Below are 18,837 nucleotides of genomic sequence, written 5' to 3'. Positions count from 1 at the left end.
CTGTAAGTGCAAATGACAAGTCCCAGTTAGCCTAACAAGCATTTATCTATGTGTAATACAATGAACTATATATATATATATATATATATATATATATATATATATATATATATATATATATATATATATATATATATATATTTGCCAATGTGCTGTGGAAAAAAAAAATACAATATTATTACAGCATATACTGTATGAACAAGATCAAAGACAAAAATAAAGACAAAAAACTGATTGATAAAATTATTTTCTGCAGTGTTCTCTTGTGGTGAGACCCAGTCAGAGCAAAGTCGAAAAGCCGTGTTCTCCCACAAAGACTTTCAAAAGATTTTCAATTATGGTCATCACTCAGCATAATACACACTAGAGAGACAAAGTTCACTGCTTTCTGCATAGTTCAACAGCATAAAGACCAGATAGCCGCAATTACTGTAACAACTACAGATAAGAGTAATTTTGGTTCTAATCCTGAAGCTTCAGTGGGTTAAATGAGTTATCTCACCCCTCTCTGTACCCTGTACAGCTCTCAGCTTCATTGAAAACATATCAGACTCTAGCAGCAGCTGGAAAGTTGCTGAAACAGCTTGTCTAGAATTTTCAGACGAGTGTCTCCTAGGACCAGCAGATGAACTGTTTGTGTGGAGGCAGTAATGTTTCTGCACGACTAATAAAGATATTGAGTTTTACTAACTCCTAATCAAAATCGTGCCCATATAAATAAATAAATAAATAAAAGTACAGTAAAATTGCAACGCAAGCAGTGAATGATAAGAGGGGAGCTGGGTAATATTTTGAAGTCAATACTGATCGTCTGCTGTTTAACATGGCTGTACACACTCAGCAGCCACTTTATTAGGTACTCCTGCTGAAAAAGACAAGCTTACACCAGCATGAATTTCCAGGCTGGCTTTGGTGCAGATTTTTCTACTTGTTTCTACGTGACTCAAAAGACACATTTACAAATCCTAAGATAATATGCTGACTTTCATAGACCTCTTATTTATATTTTCAAATAATATATAAGTGTATTTTGCTTTACTGCATTGGTGAAATTATTCATTAAAATACATTGATATTCAATATATAATTTCTTAAAAGAAGTATTAATATTTCATGCAGTTTCAAGTTATTTTGAGATAATTTACCTGGACCTTTTTAACCATTTTTACTATGCCTACACACCACAGTTATAGATATCACACTACAATGATAGATACGATAAATAGAATGACAGACAGACAGATAGACAGACAGATAGATAAATAAATGAATGGAAATCTCTTACATCTCTTACAGGTAACAGTTCGTTTGAATCACATGCAATTACTATTACCCACCCTGTTATCCACTTTGTAGTCCTTTATCATCCCCAAGGTCAACTGGGAAACTTCTTGAAGGAGTTGGATGTGTTACTATTAAGCTTTCCTGAGGATGGTACTCCTCTGTTACTGCTCGTTGACTTCAACATCCACCTAGAAAATCCCCAGGCTGATGACTTCAACACTCTGCTCGCCTCATTTTATCTCAAGCAAGCGTCTATTACAGCTCCTTATGTAACCAACTGGACCTCATCTACACACACTGTTGCTCCACGGACAACACTTTAGCTAATGCACTGCACACCTCAGACCACTTCCTCAACATTTCTAACTTCACAATTACTCCTGATACAGAACACATTCCTCCGCAGGTCACCTTTCGACACAACCTACCTTCACTCTCTCCCTCTCGTCTATCCTGTGTGGTTTCATCCTCACTTCCTTCAACCTCTCAATTTTCAGCACTGGACACAAACAGTGCTACTGACACTCTTTGCTCCACTCTAACCACAACTTTTGCCCAATGTCAGCCCAGCATGCACAAACCCACCAGCCCCCTGGCTGACCGATATTCTCCGTGAACACTGCTCTGAAGTTAGGGCTGCAGAGAGGAAATGGCACAAATCAAGAAACTCTACCGACCTCAGTGTGTATCAGTCACTCCTCAATTCCTTCTATGTAAATGTCTTCACTGCTAAAACAACATGCTATCACAACAGAATTAACAACTGTTCTGACTCTCACACACTTTTCAAAACTTTCTCTTCTCTGTTCTCCTCCCCCTCCTACTTCATCAACTCTTACAGCTGATGACTTTGCAGTTTTCTTCACAAATAAGACAAGAACCATCAGCGACCAATTCCCCACACCACAGACTGCATTCATAATGATTAATACACACACTCTCTCCTCCTTCTCTTCACTCTCGGAAATGGACATTTACAAACGTATTCTTTCCAATCATCCTACTTGTCCACTTGATCCTATCCTCACTCACCTCCTTCAGGCCATTTCTTCTTCAGATATATCTTCACTTACTCCCATTATTAATAGCTCTCTTTCCTCTGGTACATTTCCCACAGCATTTAAGGAGGCTCAGGTAAGCCCACTGCTTAATAAGAAACCATCTCTAAATCCAGCAGAAAACTACAGAACGGTAACACTTCTTCCATTCATTGCAAATTCACTTGAGTGAGTTGTGTTCAACCAACTCTCTATGTTTCTTGTACAGAACAACCTCGTGGACAGCAACCAATATGGCTTCAAAAGTGGCCTATCAACTGAGACTGCCCTGCTCTCTGCAACTGTATTCCTGCGACTGGCAAGAGCAGCTTCCAAATCCTCAGTACTTATCTTGCTGGATCTGTCTGCTGCTTTTGACAAAGTTAACCACCAGATTATCCTGTCCACCCTCAGAAAGATGGGCATCTCTGGAACCGCACACCTGTGGTTCAAATCTAACCTCTCAGGTAGGTCCTTCAAGGTGACTTAGAAGGGTGAAGTTTATAAGTTAGAGCTTTTTGCTACTGGGGTTCCTCAAGGCTCAGTGCTTGGACCACTTCTCTTCTCCATCTACCTGACGTCATGAAGATCTGTCATTCAGAAGCTGTCATTATCACTGCTATGCTGATGACACTCAACTCTACTTCTCATTCCAATCAGATGATCAGACTGTAGCTGCTCTCATTGCAGCCTGTCTGAGAGACATTTCTAGCTTGATGAAGGACCATCACTTTCAGCTCAACCTTACTAAGACACGACTGCTTGTGGGTCCAGCTAACCAATAATTTAATCACAACTACTCTATACAGATATGTTTGTCAACCATAACTCCTTCCAGGACAGCCAGAAACCAAGGAGTTGTGATCGATCATCAGTTATGCTTCACAGACCTTATTGCTAAAATGACCTGGTCATGCAGACTTTCTTCATACAACATTATGAAGAAATATACCCTTCCTGTCAGAGCAAGCCACACATCTTCTTGTCCAAGCTCTTGTTCTCTCCAGACTGGACTATTATAATGCTCTTGTGGCAGGCCTTCCTGCATGTTCTATCAAGCCTCTGCAATGGATCCAGAATGCAGCAGCTAGAGTTGTCTTTAATGAGCCAAAAAAGCTCATGTTACTCCTGTCCTCATCAGGTTACATTGGCTACCAGTATCCGCTTGCATCAAATTCAAGGTACTGATGCTTGCCTACAAAACGACCACTGGAGCTGCACCAATATACCTTAACTCACTAGTTTAAACTTATGCGCCCTCCAGAAGCTTGCGTTCTGCAAGTGAATGGTGCCTTGTGGTGCCATCCCAAACAGGTTCAAAATCACTATCAAGGACCTTTTCCTGGACTGTGCCCAGCTGATGGAATGACCTCCAAATCTCAGTTCGAACAGTTGAGTCTTTAGTCATTTTCAAAAAACATCTAAAGACACATCTTTTTTCACTAGCACTTGACCAAATAATACTAGTACTTACCTATTCTATTCTATTCTATTCTATTCTATTCTATTCTATTCTATTCTATTCTATTCTATTCTAGAATAAATTAACTAACTGAGACTTGCCATGGTAATTATATGCTGTTGTTGTCTTCTCGTTGGTCTGATTGCTTCTATTGTTCTCATTTGTAAGTCGCTTTGGACAAACACATCTGCTAAATGATTAAATGTATCTAAAATAGATATATATATATATATAGAGAGGTAGATAGATAGATGTGGAAGGTGGTATATGTTTGCAGTGGTGGTTCTTTCACAGCGCTTGGTACTAGTCTCTTAGAACTGAAGGTCTGGCTTTTATCCAGTCAATCAATTCAGACTGGCAGAGACAAACCATCAACACAGCTCTCCAACACACATTGAATATTGACATCACTGGACTAGTGCTGCATGGGGGCAGAAGTGTGAGCATCCAGACGGACTCAGTCAGCTCACAGATGATTACAGATAAACGCCTCCAAATGCTCAACTCCAGAATAAGAGGAAACAAGACTAATTATTCATTTGCCTCTCTTTCTGTCAATCCTTGTTACCAAGCATCTCTTCTCCACGTGTCTCATCAATACTAATCGACTGAGCATGTGTTCTTCGAGCTCAAACTGCCAGCCGAGGTGATGCTGTGCTGCTGGACCAACTCTGGCTTTGGTAAGTCTTACATTTCCAATAAAATGATAATGAAAAAGGTTTCACTGATAGTTTATATCCCTGTGAAACATACTGAGTGCTAATCCCAGTGCAAATGTTATATATTATTAAAAGTGGTTAGAATTTCAAACGTGGTTTTGGGTTCTGATTTTAAACAATTATTTAAAAATGTAATGGTATTTTGTAATATTACTGTTTTTTATAGTATTTTTGGTCATACACATATTTGTATATAATACATTAAAATAAAAATAATAGCTAAAATAAAAATTACTATAAAAGTGTGGCATCATAATATTTTCAATTGGGATAATACAATTGATACAAAAAAAATTCAACAATTTAAATTGTAATAATATTTTACTGTGTTGCTGTGCTTTTGACATAATTTTTGTTCATGTTAAAAATATTAAAACTACAATTTTTGAAATTACTACCACTGAACGGTTTAAATTAAATCAGAATGTTTTCCCAAACTTTATAAAACAAAAACATGGAAACGTACAGTATATTTATTATGTTACATTTCTGCTTAAAACAAGAACAATCACACATGTAATCTGTATTAAAATTCTAAATAATGAGACAATGTCAGGCTCGCAAATGGGAGTCATATGGAGCCGTACTTTGAATTTACAGTCACGGTCTTAATTCAAATCAAGTAGACCGCATTCATCTGTTTTTCAAATGGTGTATTTACAAGAGGAACAAATCTATCAGATTCCACTGACATCCTATGAAGGCAGAACATCAGCTCGAGAGAAAACTGTGATATGAAGTGGACAGTCCAGCAGCGTGTAATAGACTCCTTTAACACTGATTGCAGCTGGTACTCAAATCTTACGATACCACAAAGCATTGTATGGACTTCAGTTGCTATGGCAACAGCCAATTGGGACGTAAATAAACAATAAACAAACCTTTCTAAATCCACAGGCCATAATCTCCACTGAAAAGTGTTTCACACTGCCAAAATAAAAAGAAATATTTCATTTGTACAGCCAGGAATATATCTTTCAAGGCTCCCAGAGAGATTCAAAAACTGTATCTTGCGTGGCTGAGAGTGAGAACATAACATGTGACACAAAATATTTCACTTCTATTATATCAATAATATAATAGCCATTTTCTGGAAATCAACAGTGACATGCTATGTGTGGGCTGGAAGTGAGTTTACAGGAGAAACGTTCCTCTAAAGCAGTGGTTCATTACCTCTTCTGATCTGAACACAACGCGTTGTGCCATACAACTACTTTTGTAGGAGGATAAAATACATGGAGAAACAAATGTACAAAAGTAGCATGCTATTTACTGTGCTAAAATCTATATAAGCATTTGACAAATTTATATTTATATATATATATATATATATATATATATATATATATATATATATATATATATATATATATATATATATATATATATATATATATGAGAATGATGAGAAAAGTGTGAGTCGTTAATTTGAAATAAACGATGAAATGACTTTACCTTTGACAAGTGGCATTTTTATTTAGAAGGCGGGACTTATTATGCCATACAGTGCTTTGCAGTTTCTCCAATTTTTATAATAATATAATGAATGAACCATCTTGTTGTAATATCTAACATATTTGCTCAGGCTCGGCTTGGAGAGCACAGAGATGATAGCAATAAGTAAAGCTAACGTCAGAAGCAATGGCATTGGACGAGCAATCAAAAAATGCAAAACTGCAAATTCGCATTTGTCATCTGTCACCGTGACAGCAAGTAGAATTTTGAAGCTGGAATAATGAATTGATTGAGCATTTCAGTTGGCAAGAGAGGAATATGGATGGAACATGGATGGAACTTTCTTGGCAAGGAGGATTGTGTACATCATTGTCAGGAACAAGGGAGAAGGCTTCTTTCATTAGATAAGACAAAGTTTAAATTTCGCAAATTGTTTATCAATTTGTTAATAGCAATTTGCTGTGGAATATGAGCCGATTGGGTCCAATCAGGTCTGTGTCTTGCCAGCCTTGTTCAGGTCCAGCTTTCAAATAAGTGATGGTCCGCGTTGGTTCTGGGTCCATTTATGGGTCTCTTTGGGTTCGGGTTCAAAATTTTGGACCCGTGTAGATGTCTACCTGGTAAAACTGTGTTGTAAGGGAATCTCTCACTCTATTTCTCTCTGTATATATTTTCACTGTTTCTCCTAGTGGAAGTGGAGCGTTCTGGTGAAAGCAGGAGCACATAGTGCTCTCTAAGAGCTGTCGGGCTCCTGAGGGAACTCTAGCTGCAAAACACAAAACAACAGCATCAAAGCCATAGGCTGGATAGAAAAAAAAGCCAGCTGGAGTGAATCTGGGAGATCTGAATTAGAAGTGATGGATCTTAGAGAGTGACATCTTATGAGTTTGCATCAGTAAGCATCAGGTTAGAATATTTTCTGGACAGATATGCTTTAAAAATCCATTTAAATTTTCACTTTTGCACACAGACGGAAATGGACCGTATCACCTGAACCTGAGACATTTAAGTTGAGCAGTAAACAATTCACTTCTGCTAAAAGAAAAGAGCGAAACAATCTCATGGGTTTGGACACACAGAGCAGCATTTGTTCAGAACTACACTGGCACTATGTGGTTGCTGAGGTGTTCTGAGGAAAGATAACTTGTGGTATTTTGCAGCAACTTTTGTTTAGATCTGTAGTACAAATGGTGCTGGACGAGTTACACGCGAAATAATTCTCACAAACAATTTTGCTTCCATAATTTGGCATAATTTTAGTCTTAGTCCATTAACATCAGTCATCTTAGTCCATGGCTCCATGAACATGCAAAATTAAAGTCAATATTTTTGTTTTCATGTTGACATACATTACATAAATCACTAACTCTACACAAGAGCATAACTGCAAAACCACACCAAAAAGCATTAATAAGATTTAAATTTTATTTATTCATTTTTCATACTCAATTACCAGTTAAAAAAAAATTAAAAAATCAAAAAAAAAAAAAAAATTGCAGCCAGCATGGTGCTTCTGATCTGAAGGAGTCTTTACGCATCAAGTATTATCACCCCCTGGCCCCGCCTTCACAAACACGCTTCCCGACGTGTGTTATGTTCTCAGTCATGGTTCTCCTGTCTGATTTGAGGGCATCGGTGGTTCAACGCAAGTCATGGTGTTTACAGTTGCTGTTCTAGCCATAGATAGTGGATGTTGCAGTGGAGTTAAAAGTCTAAGGTGAAGTAGGCTAATGTCAAATTTCCATAATTTAGACAGGGCAACAAACACAAGTTAAAGAACGAACAAGGCTCAGAGTTAGACTTATTTAGAGTTAGAATTATTTGCAGGGTGGTATGTGGTATATCAGCTAGTCAATGAGGAATTCACCAAGGATATTTTCAAAAAAAATAAAATAATAATAATCACAATAAATTAAAAACGAAACAAAACTAACAACTGAAATAAAATATTAATTAGCAAAAATCAATAAACGTTTTCGTAATTAATAAGCTCTTTACTATGGCGGAAAATCTGGCCTGTGGCTGTTTAGGGAAATGCCTGTTCTAAGTTGCTGAGGCTATTAACTGCTCAATGAAGGACCGTAACTTTGAACACACGCTAACGTTGTTAGTCCTAAGCGGCTGATCATAAAGGATGCGTCTGTGGCAGTGAAATGGAAAATTACACAGGTTATGAGACAGAAGCTGAACTTTAAACTTGAGCACTGCATTTTTAGTTTATTGTGCGATACGCGGGTGCAACAGCAAAACAAGTCCATCAAGCACAAAACAAAAAAAACTTTATTGTAGTCTACTACTACTGTATGTTTGAGATGTCATATCTTTATGAAGGTTGACTGGCTGAAATGTGCTGTTATTATCTTTGATTTTTACAAAAAATTGCTAATAATATTATCATGCATGTGGAGACACATTTCCCCACAATGTAGAGAATACCAGGACAACACACACACAGGCACGCACGCACGTATACTTTAACTTGGTCATACCAAAGAAAAAAGAAAAATGTATCTGCCAAAACATTGACAAAAAAAGAAAAAGAAAAAAAAAGAAGCAATTTAAGATGCTTTCTATTAAAAGTTCTCATAGGACTTTTATCCTGTTTTATATATTTTTAGACATTTTAACTTTACAATGAAAGGAACTGCATGAATATAAGTTAAGAGTAATGTGTGACCCAAGACCACGAAACCAGTCATAAGGGTCAATTTTATGAAATTGAGATTTATACATAATCAGAAAGTGGAATAAATAAGCTTTCCATTGATGTATGGTTTGTTAGGATAAGACAATATTTGGCAGAGATAAAACTATTCGAAAATCTGGAATCTGAGGGTGCAAAAAAATCTAAATATTGAGAAAATCGCCTTTAAAGTTGTCCAACTGAAGTTCTTAGCAATGCATATTCCTTTTTATAGTAGGAAATTTACAAAAATATTTTCACGGAACATGATCTTTACTTAATATCGTAAAGACTTTTGCCATGAAATAAAATTCTATAATTTTGACCTATACAATGTATTTTTGGTGTGCTACAAATATACCCCAGAGATTAAAGTCTGGTTTGTGTGGTCCTTGGTCAGATAGGTTACATTTGTGTGCAGGACAAAAAAAGATCATAAGAAAAGAATGAAATCTCACCAACTTCTGCCATCTCAGGCACAGTTGTGACGAAGGGTCCGTCAGGGAATTTGGGGGCATTGTCATTAATATCCTGAACTTTTATAATGAACTCTGACTCTGGCTCCAGGGGTTTATTGGTGTTGATGTTGATGGCCTGCGCGTGAAGAACATAATGTGATTTCTTTTCCCGGTCCAGACTTTTGGTGGCGTGGATGTCTCCCGTTACCTCGTTGATGATGAAGATACTTCCTGCTCCTTCACCACTAAGGATGTACCTGACCGAACCGTCGCCTTTGTCTGAATTAGAATGTAGCTGAAATGAGAGACAAAGAAAAGTTGGTGTGTGACTGCCGATATGAATCAATATATTACAATATATTCAATAACCAGGTCTCATTAAGCACACAATGTTCCAACAAACCTTATATCTGCCTGATTTGCAAAAGTAAGTAAATTCTTTACATTTTTAGAGGAAAATGTGAGTGTCTTTTTGCCTGTGCAGTGATACTGGGCTGTTTGCTAGGATGCTAAGCAAACATACTCTTCAGGAAGTCAACCTACTAATTTCTTACCTATATTTGTTTCTGCACATTAAACTGGAACAGGATCAGGAATTTCTACTAAACACACACACACATAATGTTGGGCCAGTTTAACCCCAGGCAAAACACATTATTACAATTAGATAATAATAATAATCATAAATGTAAGGTCAAAAATTCTCCTGATATAGGCATGCTTCATACATTTAACAATTTATTATTTAACTTTTTTGTCATTACAATTAACATTCATTCATTCATTAATTGGGCAGAAATGTGCTTAGTTGTCATGAAAACAAAGTCAAGATTCCAAAAGTCTTAATATTATCCTACAAACTAGGCATAATTTTCTTCATGCATAAATAAAATGATGTATTCTTTTGTTGATTTGAGGGAGAAATTTGACCTGAGTACATTGTTTAAAGCTGTCATCATAAGATTCACCCACCTAACTGCCTTCTACACTTTCACGACTTCTTTGAGTCTTTGCTCTTACAGTTACCTCTCTTTGGGAACTGAACGAGTGATCAGACATGACAATGAACTGGTACATGTTGTGGGGGATGTCTGACTGCATTGCACAGCCTCTAGATGCGCCAGATAATAATTACGAAAGCCCTAAATAACAATACTGATATTCCCAAAACATGGCAAGAAATGACAAGAGCAGTTAATGTTTCAGGAAGGTGTAGTGTGAACCCATGGGATACCTGCTGTCTGAGCTCTGCACACAACAAGCAGTCTGCTCAATGCATGGTGTCTCAAGGCTCATTGGTTTTGTGATAAGGCAAAACATTGACAGAACACTCAAACCGCTGAAAGCCCTGGTTCTCCTGAGTGTTTTATTGTCACTATCCAATAAGTGTCAGATTGTGATCCGCTCAAACCCAGTTTAATGACTAGAGCAAACTGAAGCAAACAAACGCTTACAACTTGAGACATTTAGCATCTGTACTTGCTTAATAAACATAATTGTGCATATATCATCAGTGCAGAAATGACTGGATTATGATAACTAGTAGCCGAATGGGTGTTTTATTGTCACTATCCAATAAGTGTTGATTCGTGATCCACTTTAACTCAATTTATTGAACCTTTTTAACATTATAAACATCTTTACTGTGACATGTAGATTATTTTAATTCTTCATAGCTGTATTATAACTACTATTATAATAAATAATAATATCATAGCTATAAATTTAACTTATATTTAAGATTTATTAATAATTAAAAAACAATAATCTTTTTATGACACCAAAGTTTTGAATGGTAGTACACATGGAAATACAGTATATATATATATATATATATATATATATATATATATATATAATATATATATATATATATATATATATATATATATATATATATATATATATATATATATATATATATATATATATATATACACACACAAAAACAATCAAACAAATAAATGCTGATATCATAACTAATATGTATGAAATAATAATAATTTCATGAATGAATGAATTAACTATTTAATTAATGAAATGTTTAAAATGTATTTTGTCACTAATATTTATGAATAACTAATAGTTTCATAAATAAATAAATACTAATATCATAAATATCACCAACATCTATGAATTGCTAATCATTCAGCAGCAACTAAATGCATTTAGGCATCTAGATGTGGTGAAGACGACTTGCTGAAGATTAAACCGAGCATCAGAATGGGGAAGAAAGGGGTTTTAAGTGGCTTTAAAGGTGGAATAGTTATTGGTTCCAGACAGGCTGGTCTGAGTATTTCAAAAACTGCTGATCTACTGGGAATTTCATGCATAAACATCTTTAGGGTTTACAGACTATGGTCTTAAAAAGAGAAAATATCCAGTGAGTGTCAGTTGTGTGGATAAAAATGCCTTGTTGACGTCAAAGGAGAACGGGCAGACTGGTTAGAGATGATAGAAAGGCAACAGTAACTCAAATAGCCACTTGTTGCAACCAACACATCAAACCCTGAAGCAGGTTGGCTACAACAGCAGAAGACCACACCAGGTGCTGTTCCTTTCAGCTAAGAACAGGAAAAGGAGGCTACAATTCGCACAGGCTCACCAAAATTAGACAATAGAAGATTGTTAAAACATAATCTGGTCTGATGAGCCTTGATTTCTGCTGTGACATTCAGATGGTATGGTCAGAATTTGGTGTAAAGTACACGAAAGCATGGATTCATCCTGTCATGTCTCAATGAGTCAGGCTGCTGCTGGTGGTGTAATGGTGTGGGGGATATTTTCTTGGCACACAATTGGCCCCTTAGTGCCAATTGAGCATTGTTTAGAAGCCACAGCCTACCTGAGTATTGTTTCTTACCATATCCATCCCTTTATGACTACAGTGTACCCATCTTCTGATGGCTTCTTCCAGCAGGATAATGCACCATGTCACAAGGCTCAAATCATCTCAGATTGGTTTCTTGAACAGATCTCAGTCAGATCTCAGTCAAATAGAGCAACTTTGGGATGTGGTGGAATGGGAGATTCGCATCATGGATGTGCAGCCGACAAATCTTCAGCAACTGTGTGATGCTATCATATCAACATGGACCAAGATCTCTGAGGAATGCTTCCATATATACAAACTAGCCATTTGTATTACATTTTTTGCCTGAAATGCAGGTTTCTCCATTTAGTACAGCAGCACTCTTGCTGAAGCTAAATTGTAATCTAAAACCATCTTTTTACATCTTTATTTTTTTTTTTTTTTGAGAAGATAATGTAGAATAATTGGTGCAGATTCACTGTGGCTGCAACTGATTTTGTTTACAGGCTTCTAGCATAACGTCTCATTAACTTGTCTTCTGATTGGAGAGGTTCTAGGCCGAGTGTGAGCTCTGACCGTTCAGCTAATTACTGACTGCTCGCCTGAGTGCTCTGTTTACTGACACAAACGGACAGTTCACTCCCGCCGACGACCCGGCTGTGCAATCAGCCCACGCTCTCCTTTAATTACAAATTAATTTCAGCATAGCTGTTTGTATTACTGGCCACGGTTTACACAATTCTTGCCCTCAAACAGTCAAAACCCAGGAAATGAGTTTCACCCCTTCATATGATGGTGTGATTGAAGAGTCGAATGCCTTTTGTGACATTTTATTTGTCTGAATTTCCCATGACTGGGCTGCCAAGACAATACTGTGTCCTTGTAATGCGTTTTTATCAGATTATAACTTCATAATCGATGTCTGGGATCGTATTTGTGCTATCTAATGTACTTAAAGTGTTTCATTTGTGTTGTGTTGGCTACTTGCAGTTTAGAAAATGCCTTGAATGATCATTAGGCCAGTGTAAAACATTAAGATTAAATGAAGGGAATGTTTATTTTATTCAAACTGCACTTTTCTTCACAAATCGGAGCCCAGAGGAAAATTTGGTTGCTCAAACATTGTTCTTTTATGTGTTATAGGTTTTATATGTTGTGGAAAAGTTCATTTCAGTAATTCAACAAAAAAATTGAAACTTGTGTATTAAATAAATCCAGCGCACACAGACTGAAGTAGATTAAGTCTTTGGTTCTTTTAATTGTGATGATTTTGGGTCATATTTAACAAAAACCCATCTTAACAAATTATAATACTTGATGAGACCAATACAAAAAAAAACAAAAAAAAAAAAACACTAAAACAACAAAGTGATTTGTTGGCCTTCTGGAAAGCATGTACTTGGTAGGGGCTCCTTTTGCTTTAATGCCTCAATTCTGCGTGGCATGGAGGTGATCAGTTTGTAGCACTGCTGAAGTGGTTTGGAAGCTCAGGTTTCTTTGACAGTGGCCTTCAGCTCATCTGCATTTTTTGGTCTCTTGTTTCTCAAATTTCATTTGCAGGTGTTTTGAGTTGATTAGCTGATTGGCGTGTGACCATATTCTAATTTGATGAGATACTGCGAGATAAATGCGAGTCAAAATAACTACAAATAAAAGCAGCAAATACTTAAACTACTTCAGTCTGTGTGCTTTGAATTTCATTTGAATTAAGTTTCACAATTTAAGTAACATTTCTGAAATAAATTAACTTTTCCACGACATTCTAATTTTTTTGAGATGCAACTGTATACACACACACACACACACACACACACACACACACATGAATAAATGAATAAATGAATGAAAATAATATGTAAGAAAACAATCAGTCAAAATAACAAAACATTAAGACATCTAAAAATACACACTTCAAAAGTATTTTGTGTACTTTTAGTCTGGTGTTATTTGCTTTCTGCTGCTTTTGCAACAATAGCATTGTGATAATGGGTGCTGTTGGGATTACACACACACACACACACACGCCCCATGACAAATTAAACAGGATTCATTGTGAAATCCCAAATGCTACACGATCAGGACTGCTGAACCCAGCCCCATTCCTTTTACACTCCAGCTCTGCTGCTTCCAAATTTGGTCACAGCTACACAAGGGAACATAAATTTCACTTAACCTGCAGTCAGGCTTCTAATTTGGCCACTGACTTAGCTGGGCACAGGCTAATATATCACACTCTGTCTCTGCAGCAGCTCCACTGATGCTCAGTCAAGCCCTCACTAATGGCAGGAAATAAAAGTGGCACTGGGTCAATAGAGCCAAAACCATCCAGCTAAAACACAGGGTGGGCCATCATTCCTGGAGTGATAACAGAGTGCAAAGTATTAACTTTATCAATTAAATATAAGTGCCACAAATAAAACTGAATCCCATCTGTATCAACTATTTCAAGCCTACCAAACAAATGAAGCTAAAATATTAAAAAGCAAAGCAGATGTGACACTAAGAACATTGTGAGAAGAAACATCTCCTCCACTTTAACAAGCTCTTTAGGAAGAGAGAGAGAGAGAGAAAGTGAGAGAGAGAGAGAAAGTGAGAGAGAGAAAGTGAGAGAGAGAAAGTGAGAGAGAGAGAGAGACTCATGCATAGTGTGAGATCGATCTATCTATCTATCTATCTATCTATCTATCTATCTATCTATCTATCTATCTATCTATCTATCTATCTATCTATCTATCTATCTATCTATCTATCTATCTATCTATCTATCTATCTATCTATCTATAGAATACAGCATTTTATTTGATTCACAAATTGATAAGCCTAAATGATCACTTCACTGTTTTCAGTTATTCATTTCTTCAATTATTACAGCTGATATTACACTGACTTAAAGTTTGAGTTGAATATTGTACAACTTAAAAATGAAGTTGAAATATGTTTAATTATTATAAGTAAAAAAAAAAAAAAAAAAAAAAAAAATACAATTTAATCAACAAATGTCAAACTGTTTTTACCCATTACATTTACCATTGGACCCCCCCCCACCACCCATTTGGTTGATGTTAAAGGTGCTGTAGGGAACTTTTGTAAAAAAAAATATTTTTTTACATATTTGTTAAACCTGTCATTATGTCCTGACAGTAGAATATGAGACAGACAATCTGTGAAAAAATCAAGCTCCTCTGGCTCCTCCCAGTGTCCTATTGCCATTTGCAGAAATACATCCGCTCCCGTTAAGAAACAACCAATCAGAGCTGCGGTCCGTAGCTTTGTTTGTGTTCAAAATGTAGAAAAATGTATATAATAAGCGAGTACACCATGAATCCATTTTCCAAACCGTGTTTTTGGCTTGTCCTGAATCACTAGGGTGCACCTATAATAAGTGTTTATATTCGGACTATTTTATATTGCTTCGGGGGTACCGCGGTGGAGTAACCCAGTACCTTTGTGATTCTTCATAGACATAAACAGAGAGAAGTAGTTCCGGCTACGATGTTCTTCCGCAAGACGCAAGCAGTTCTGTTTATTAACCGCTAGAGCATCAAAAGTTCCCTACCGCAGCTTTAAAGGAAGGTCAACAAGGCTGTTGTGCTTTTTACACTTTTTGCGCAGAAACAGCAAGCTCTACCGATCTTCAAATATCACTATGCAAAATATCATCCAACATTCAAATTCAGAAGGGAGTAAAAAATAGGGAGCAACATCCATGCATATAAGGGTGCTTTCACACTAGCACTTTTGGTGCGCACCCGGGTTCGATTGCAGTCATAGTTCGGTTCGTTTGGATGATGTAAACGTTGTCTTCCGTACTCGGATGCGAACCCACGAGTCAGCTTAAAAACGGTGGTCTGGGGTACGCTTCATGTGAACTCTGATACGGTTCGCTGCTTATGTGAACGCAATCGTACCATATTGCGGAAGTGAACTGCTTTTAATGACAAATTATTTGATGAAAATGTGTGTTTCACTCACTTTCCTGATGAGTGACTGAGGCGCAACCGAACTCGGGTTCAGACCAGGCAAGTAAACAAAAGTTTGAAAGCACCCTAAATGTTTGCAAAGAACAATTTTCCAACATCCTGTTCAGACATCATTAAAATATAACAAAATATATTTTTTTATGTCAAAAAATAAAAAAATAAAGCATATTATGTAAATCTTTTATATGCCAAGTTAAGGAAAAAAAGATATATGAAATCAAACAGATAACTAAAATTTGACATAGAGCAGTAGAGAGACTATAAGTGTATAAATGAATATATACAAATAATACTTGATTAACTGAGTCCATAAAACTGTGAAAAATACTTGATGAAATGAGATATGGCAAAAGTAAAACTAAAATCAGAAGTTGTCATGAAATGCAATCATATTAAAAATCCTAGATGAATCATAGATTTGAATATACTGTGAGGATACATAACTGAATGATTTGATACAATACATAAATATATGAAAAGATAAGGAAACATAATCATATCAGAAAATGTGGATTCTCCAGCATCCAAAAATAAAATAAAATGCATTAAACACTATTATTTCATAAATAAATAATACCCATTCTCTTTCCATTCACTTTAACAGACTTTTCAGTCATTCGCTTATCAAAAATCTAATTATTTCTGGATTTTATCATCCGCACTCAGAATATCCGCCAAAAATGACACCTCAAATAAAGATTCTCACACTTGTACAGCAACATCCATTACCGGGACTGACTGTTACCTCTGAATAATGCTCACAGTAACCCTGTAACCTTGGAAACTCAGCAAATCAACTTCTTCACTTTTTTATTTTCCTCTGACAGAAGAAAGCAACTGACCCTTCGTCCAATTTAAGAGATTATTCCAAAATAAATTTGCCTATGCTTTTCAATAATTTTGCACTGTATAATTGACTAGACTTCAATAAACATACAAATGCTTAAAAGTATCATTTTGAAAAGTTAATACATAACTGGATGGAATTATGATTCACTTAATGGGTCTATTACTCATCTAATGTTTGCAGTCATATTACCTGGAGTAAAATCATCCAAAATTGCTGTAAAAATTTAGAAGCAAAATGAGTGAAGACAAGTCTCATTAAGTGTGAGTCAGGATGGATGGAGTGTGGGATAGAAAAAAGCCTCAATGACAGGACAGAAAGTCTTTGAGAATGAAGGAGAGGGAGATGGAGGGAGTATGAGGAGGAGCGAAGGAGAATGAGGTCAAAGAGTAAAATAAACTCATCAATCACCGCTGAGCTGTATATTCACAATTAGTAAGGTGGACTTGTCTCTGATTAAACATATCCTTTTTTAATCTCTAGAGCTTTTAATCAGTGTGTGTGTGTGTGTGTGTGTGTGTGTGTGTGTGTGTGTATGAACAGTGCCTTTGTTAGAGGTTCTTTAGGCCTCACTTTTCTAATCAGGTACATTTGATCAAAACTGCACCAAAAAAAAAAAAAAAAAAAAAAATGTGCAGCCTCTGCCCGGATGAAAATTACATTTCTCATAAGTTGATCTTTTATAGTTCAGGAGACTGCTTTCATATTTTGTTTGGTTCAGTACACACACTTGGTCTCATGTGTTCTCTTAAAATAAAATTAGACAAGTATATCTTAATTGATAATTGTTGAGTGTAGGATCATATAATAGAAGCCAACATTGAACTTACTGTTGTGTTGGGGTCAATTTGACCTCTCGAAATATTGGTTAAACTATTTATTTATTTCTGAAATCGGGGCAATATTACTAATTTAGGGTCATGAATGTGCTAGCTAAGTTTGGACATGCAAATGGTTTTCATGCAATTTGCCACAAATTAACACTTTTGAAAATATTGAAGAACACTTTAGCTTCCTCATCCTGCGTGGAAACAGTTCCTTGATTCTGCCAGGGGACCACCCATATATAACCATGAATAAAACATCCAAACACCTTTTGCATCAGAGGATGTCAAGACCTGTAACGCTGACAGAGCAGAACAGACACATTGAAGACTAGAAGGTTTTTGGGGAAATTATGTTGAAACATGTTCAAACCATTTTTGTAGAGGCAAAAATAAAAAAATAAAAAAATAAAAAAAGGATAGCCAGTGAAAACCACACATATACACAGTTATCAGCTTGTGTTTTCTTGCAAGCCAATTTTAGATCTTAATCACTAATTATTCAATGTAATATGTGTAATATTATGTGCATGTATCCAAGGCTATATATATGCAACCGTATCTATATGTAAATACATATACTATATCTACAATCATATGGACACGTGTGTGCATGTTTATAATAGCTATACTGTAGCTACATTAAAATGAATGCATTTACATTATATTTATATATTTGCATGTAGAGTTGAGTTTCTGCATGACTCCACAATGACACTCCATACTCTACAGAATTAGATGATCTCTCAAGACACTAATCCAGTCTAACTTTTTGGTTCCTACTGAAGAATCACAAGATTAAAAATGCAAGATTATGGAATCTGAGAAAGATTTTTGCTTGTACAGCTAAAGAGAGGACCACAGGACTCTGAGTCTGTCTCTTCTTACTCTTGGGTAATTTATGAGTGTCACACAGACCAAGTCTGAAGTTTTTCAAGGACCCTTCTGCAAAAAGAGACACTGCTAGAACTGCAGTTTTTTTTCCTTTCAAGGACTGACGATATATATAAAGCTGCACTGCCTTGAATATTCCGTCACCTCCACAAACATTATATATCATGCATGTTACACATGTGTCATGAAGCATGAGTTTGACTACTTTGACTACTGCAGTCAAGGACCTTGAAAGTCTTTATGCAAATTCATATACATGCTTGGTTAATTTAAATACTGGTACTTTGATTCAATATAAATGTAAAAATATATAATTACACCATATAAAAACAAGTCTTTCCACAGTGTACATACTGAATTTGGAACCTGGATGCTGTTACTT

General features: G+C 36.1%; 1 protein-coding gene across 1 annotated transcript in view; it reads right to left on the bottom strand.

Moving 5' to 3' along the window:
* LOC113099043 (cadherin-18-like) overlaps nucleotides 1–18,837 on the bottom strand; it is a gene marked incomplete at its 3' end in the record, with an annotated part of 82,473 nt that overhangs the window by 36,761 nt on the left and 26,875 nt on the right. Inside the window, exons 3-4 of the mRNA XM_026264093.1 lie at nucleotides 9,307–9,393; nucleotides 9,099–9,234 (exon numbers count right to left, since the gene is read on the bottom strand). Of these exons, the coding sequence (XP_026119878.1) occupies nucleotides 9,099–9,234; nucleotides 9,307–9,393 (223 nt within the window). The remainder of the gene's footprint in view (nucleotides 1–9,098; nucleotides 9,235–9,306; nucleotides 9,394–18,837) is intronic.

Source organism: Carassius auratus, unplaced genomic scaffold (genome assembly GCF_003368295.1).
Source record: "Carassius auratus strain Wakin unplaced genomic scaffold, ASM336829v1 scaf_tig00216846, whole genome shotgun sequence".
NCBI lineage: Eukaryota > Metazoa > Chordata > Actinopteri > Cypriniformes > Cyprinidae > Carassius > Carassius auratus.
The sequence above is the reverse complement of the archived record's forward strand: the minus strand, read 5'-3'. Positions and strand labels throughout refer to the sequence as shown.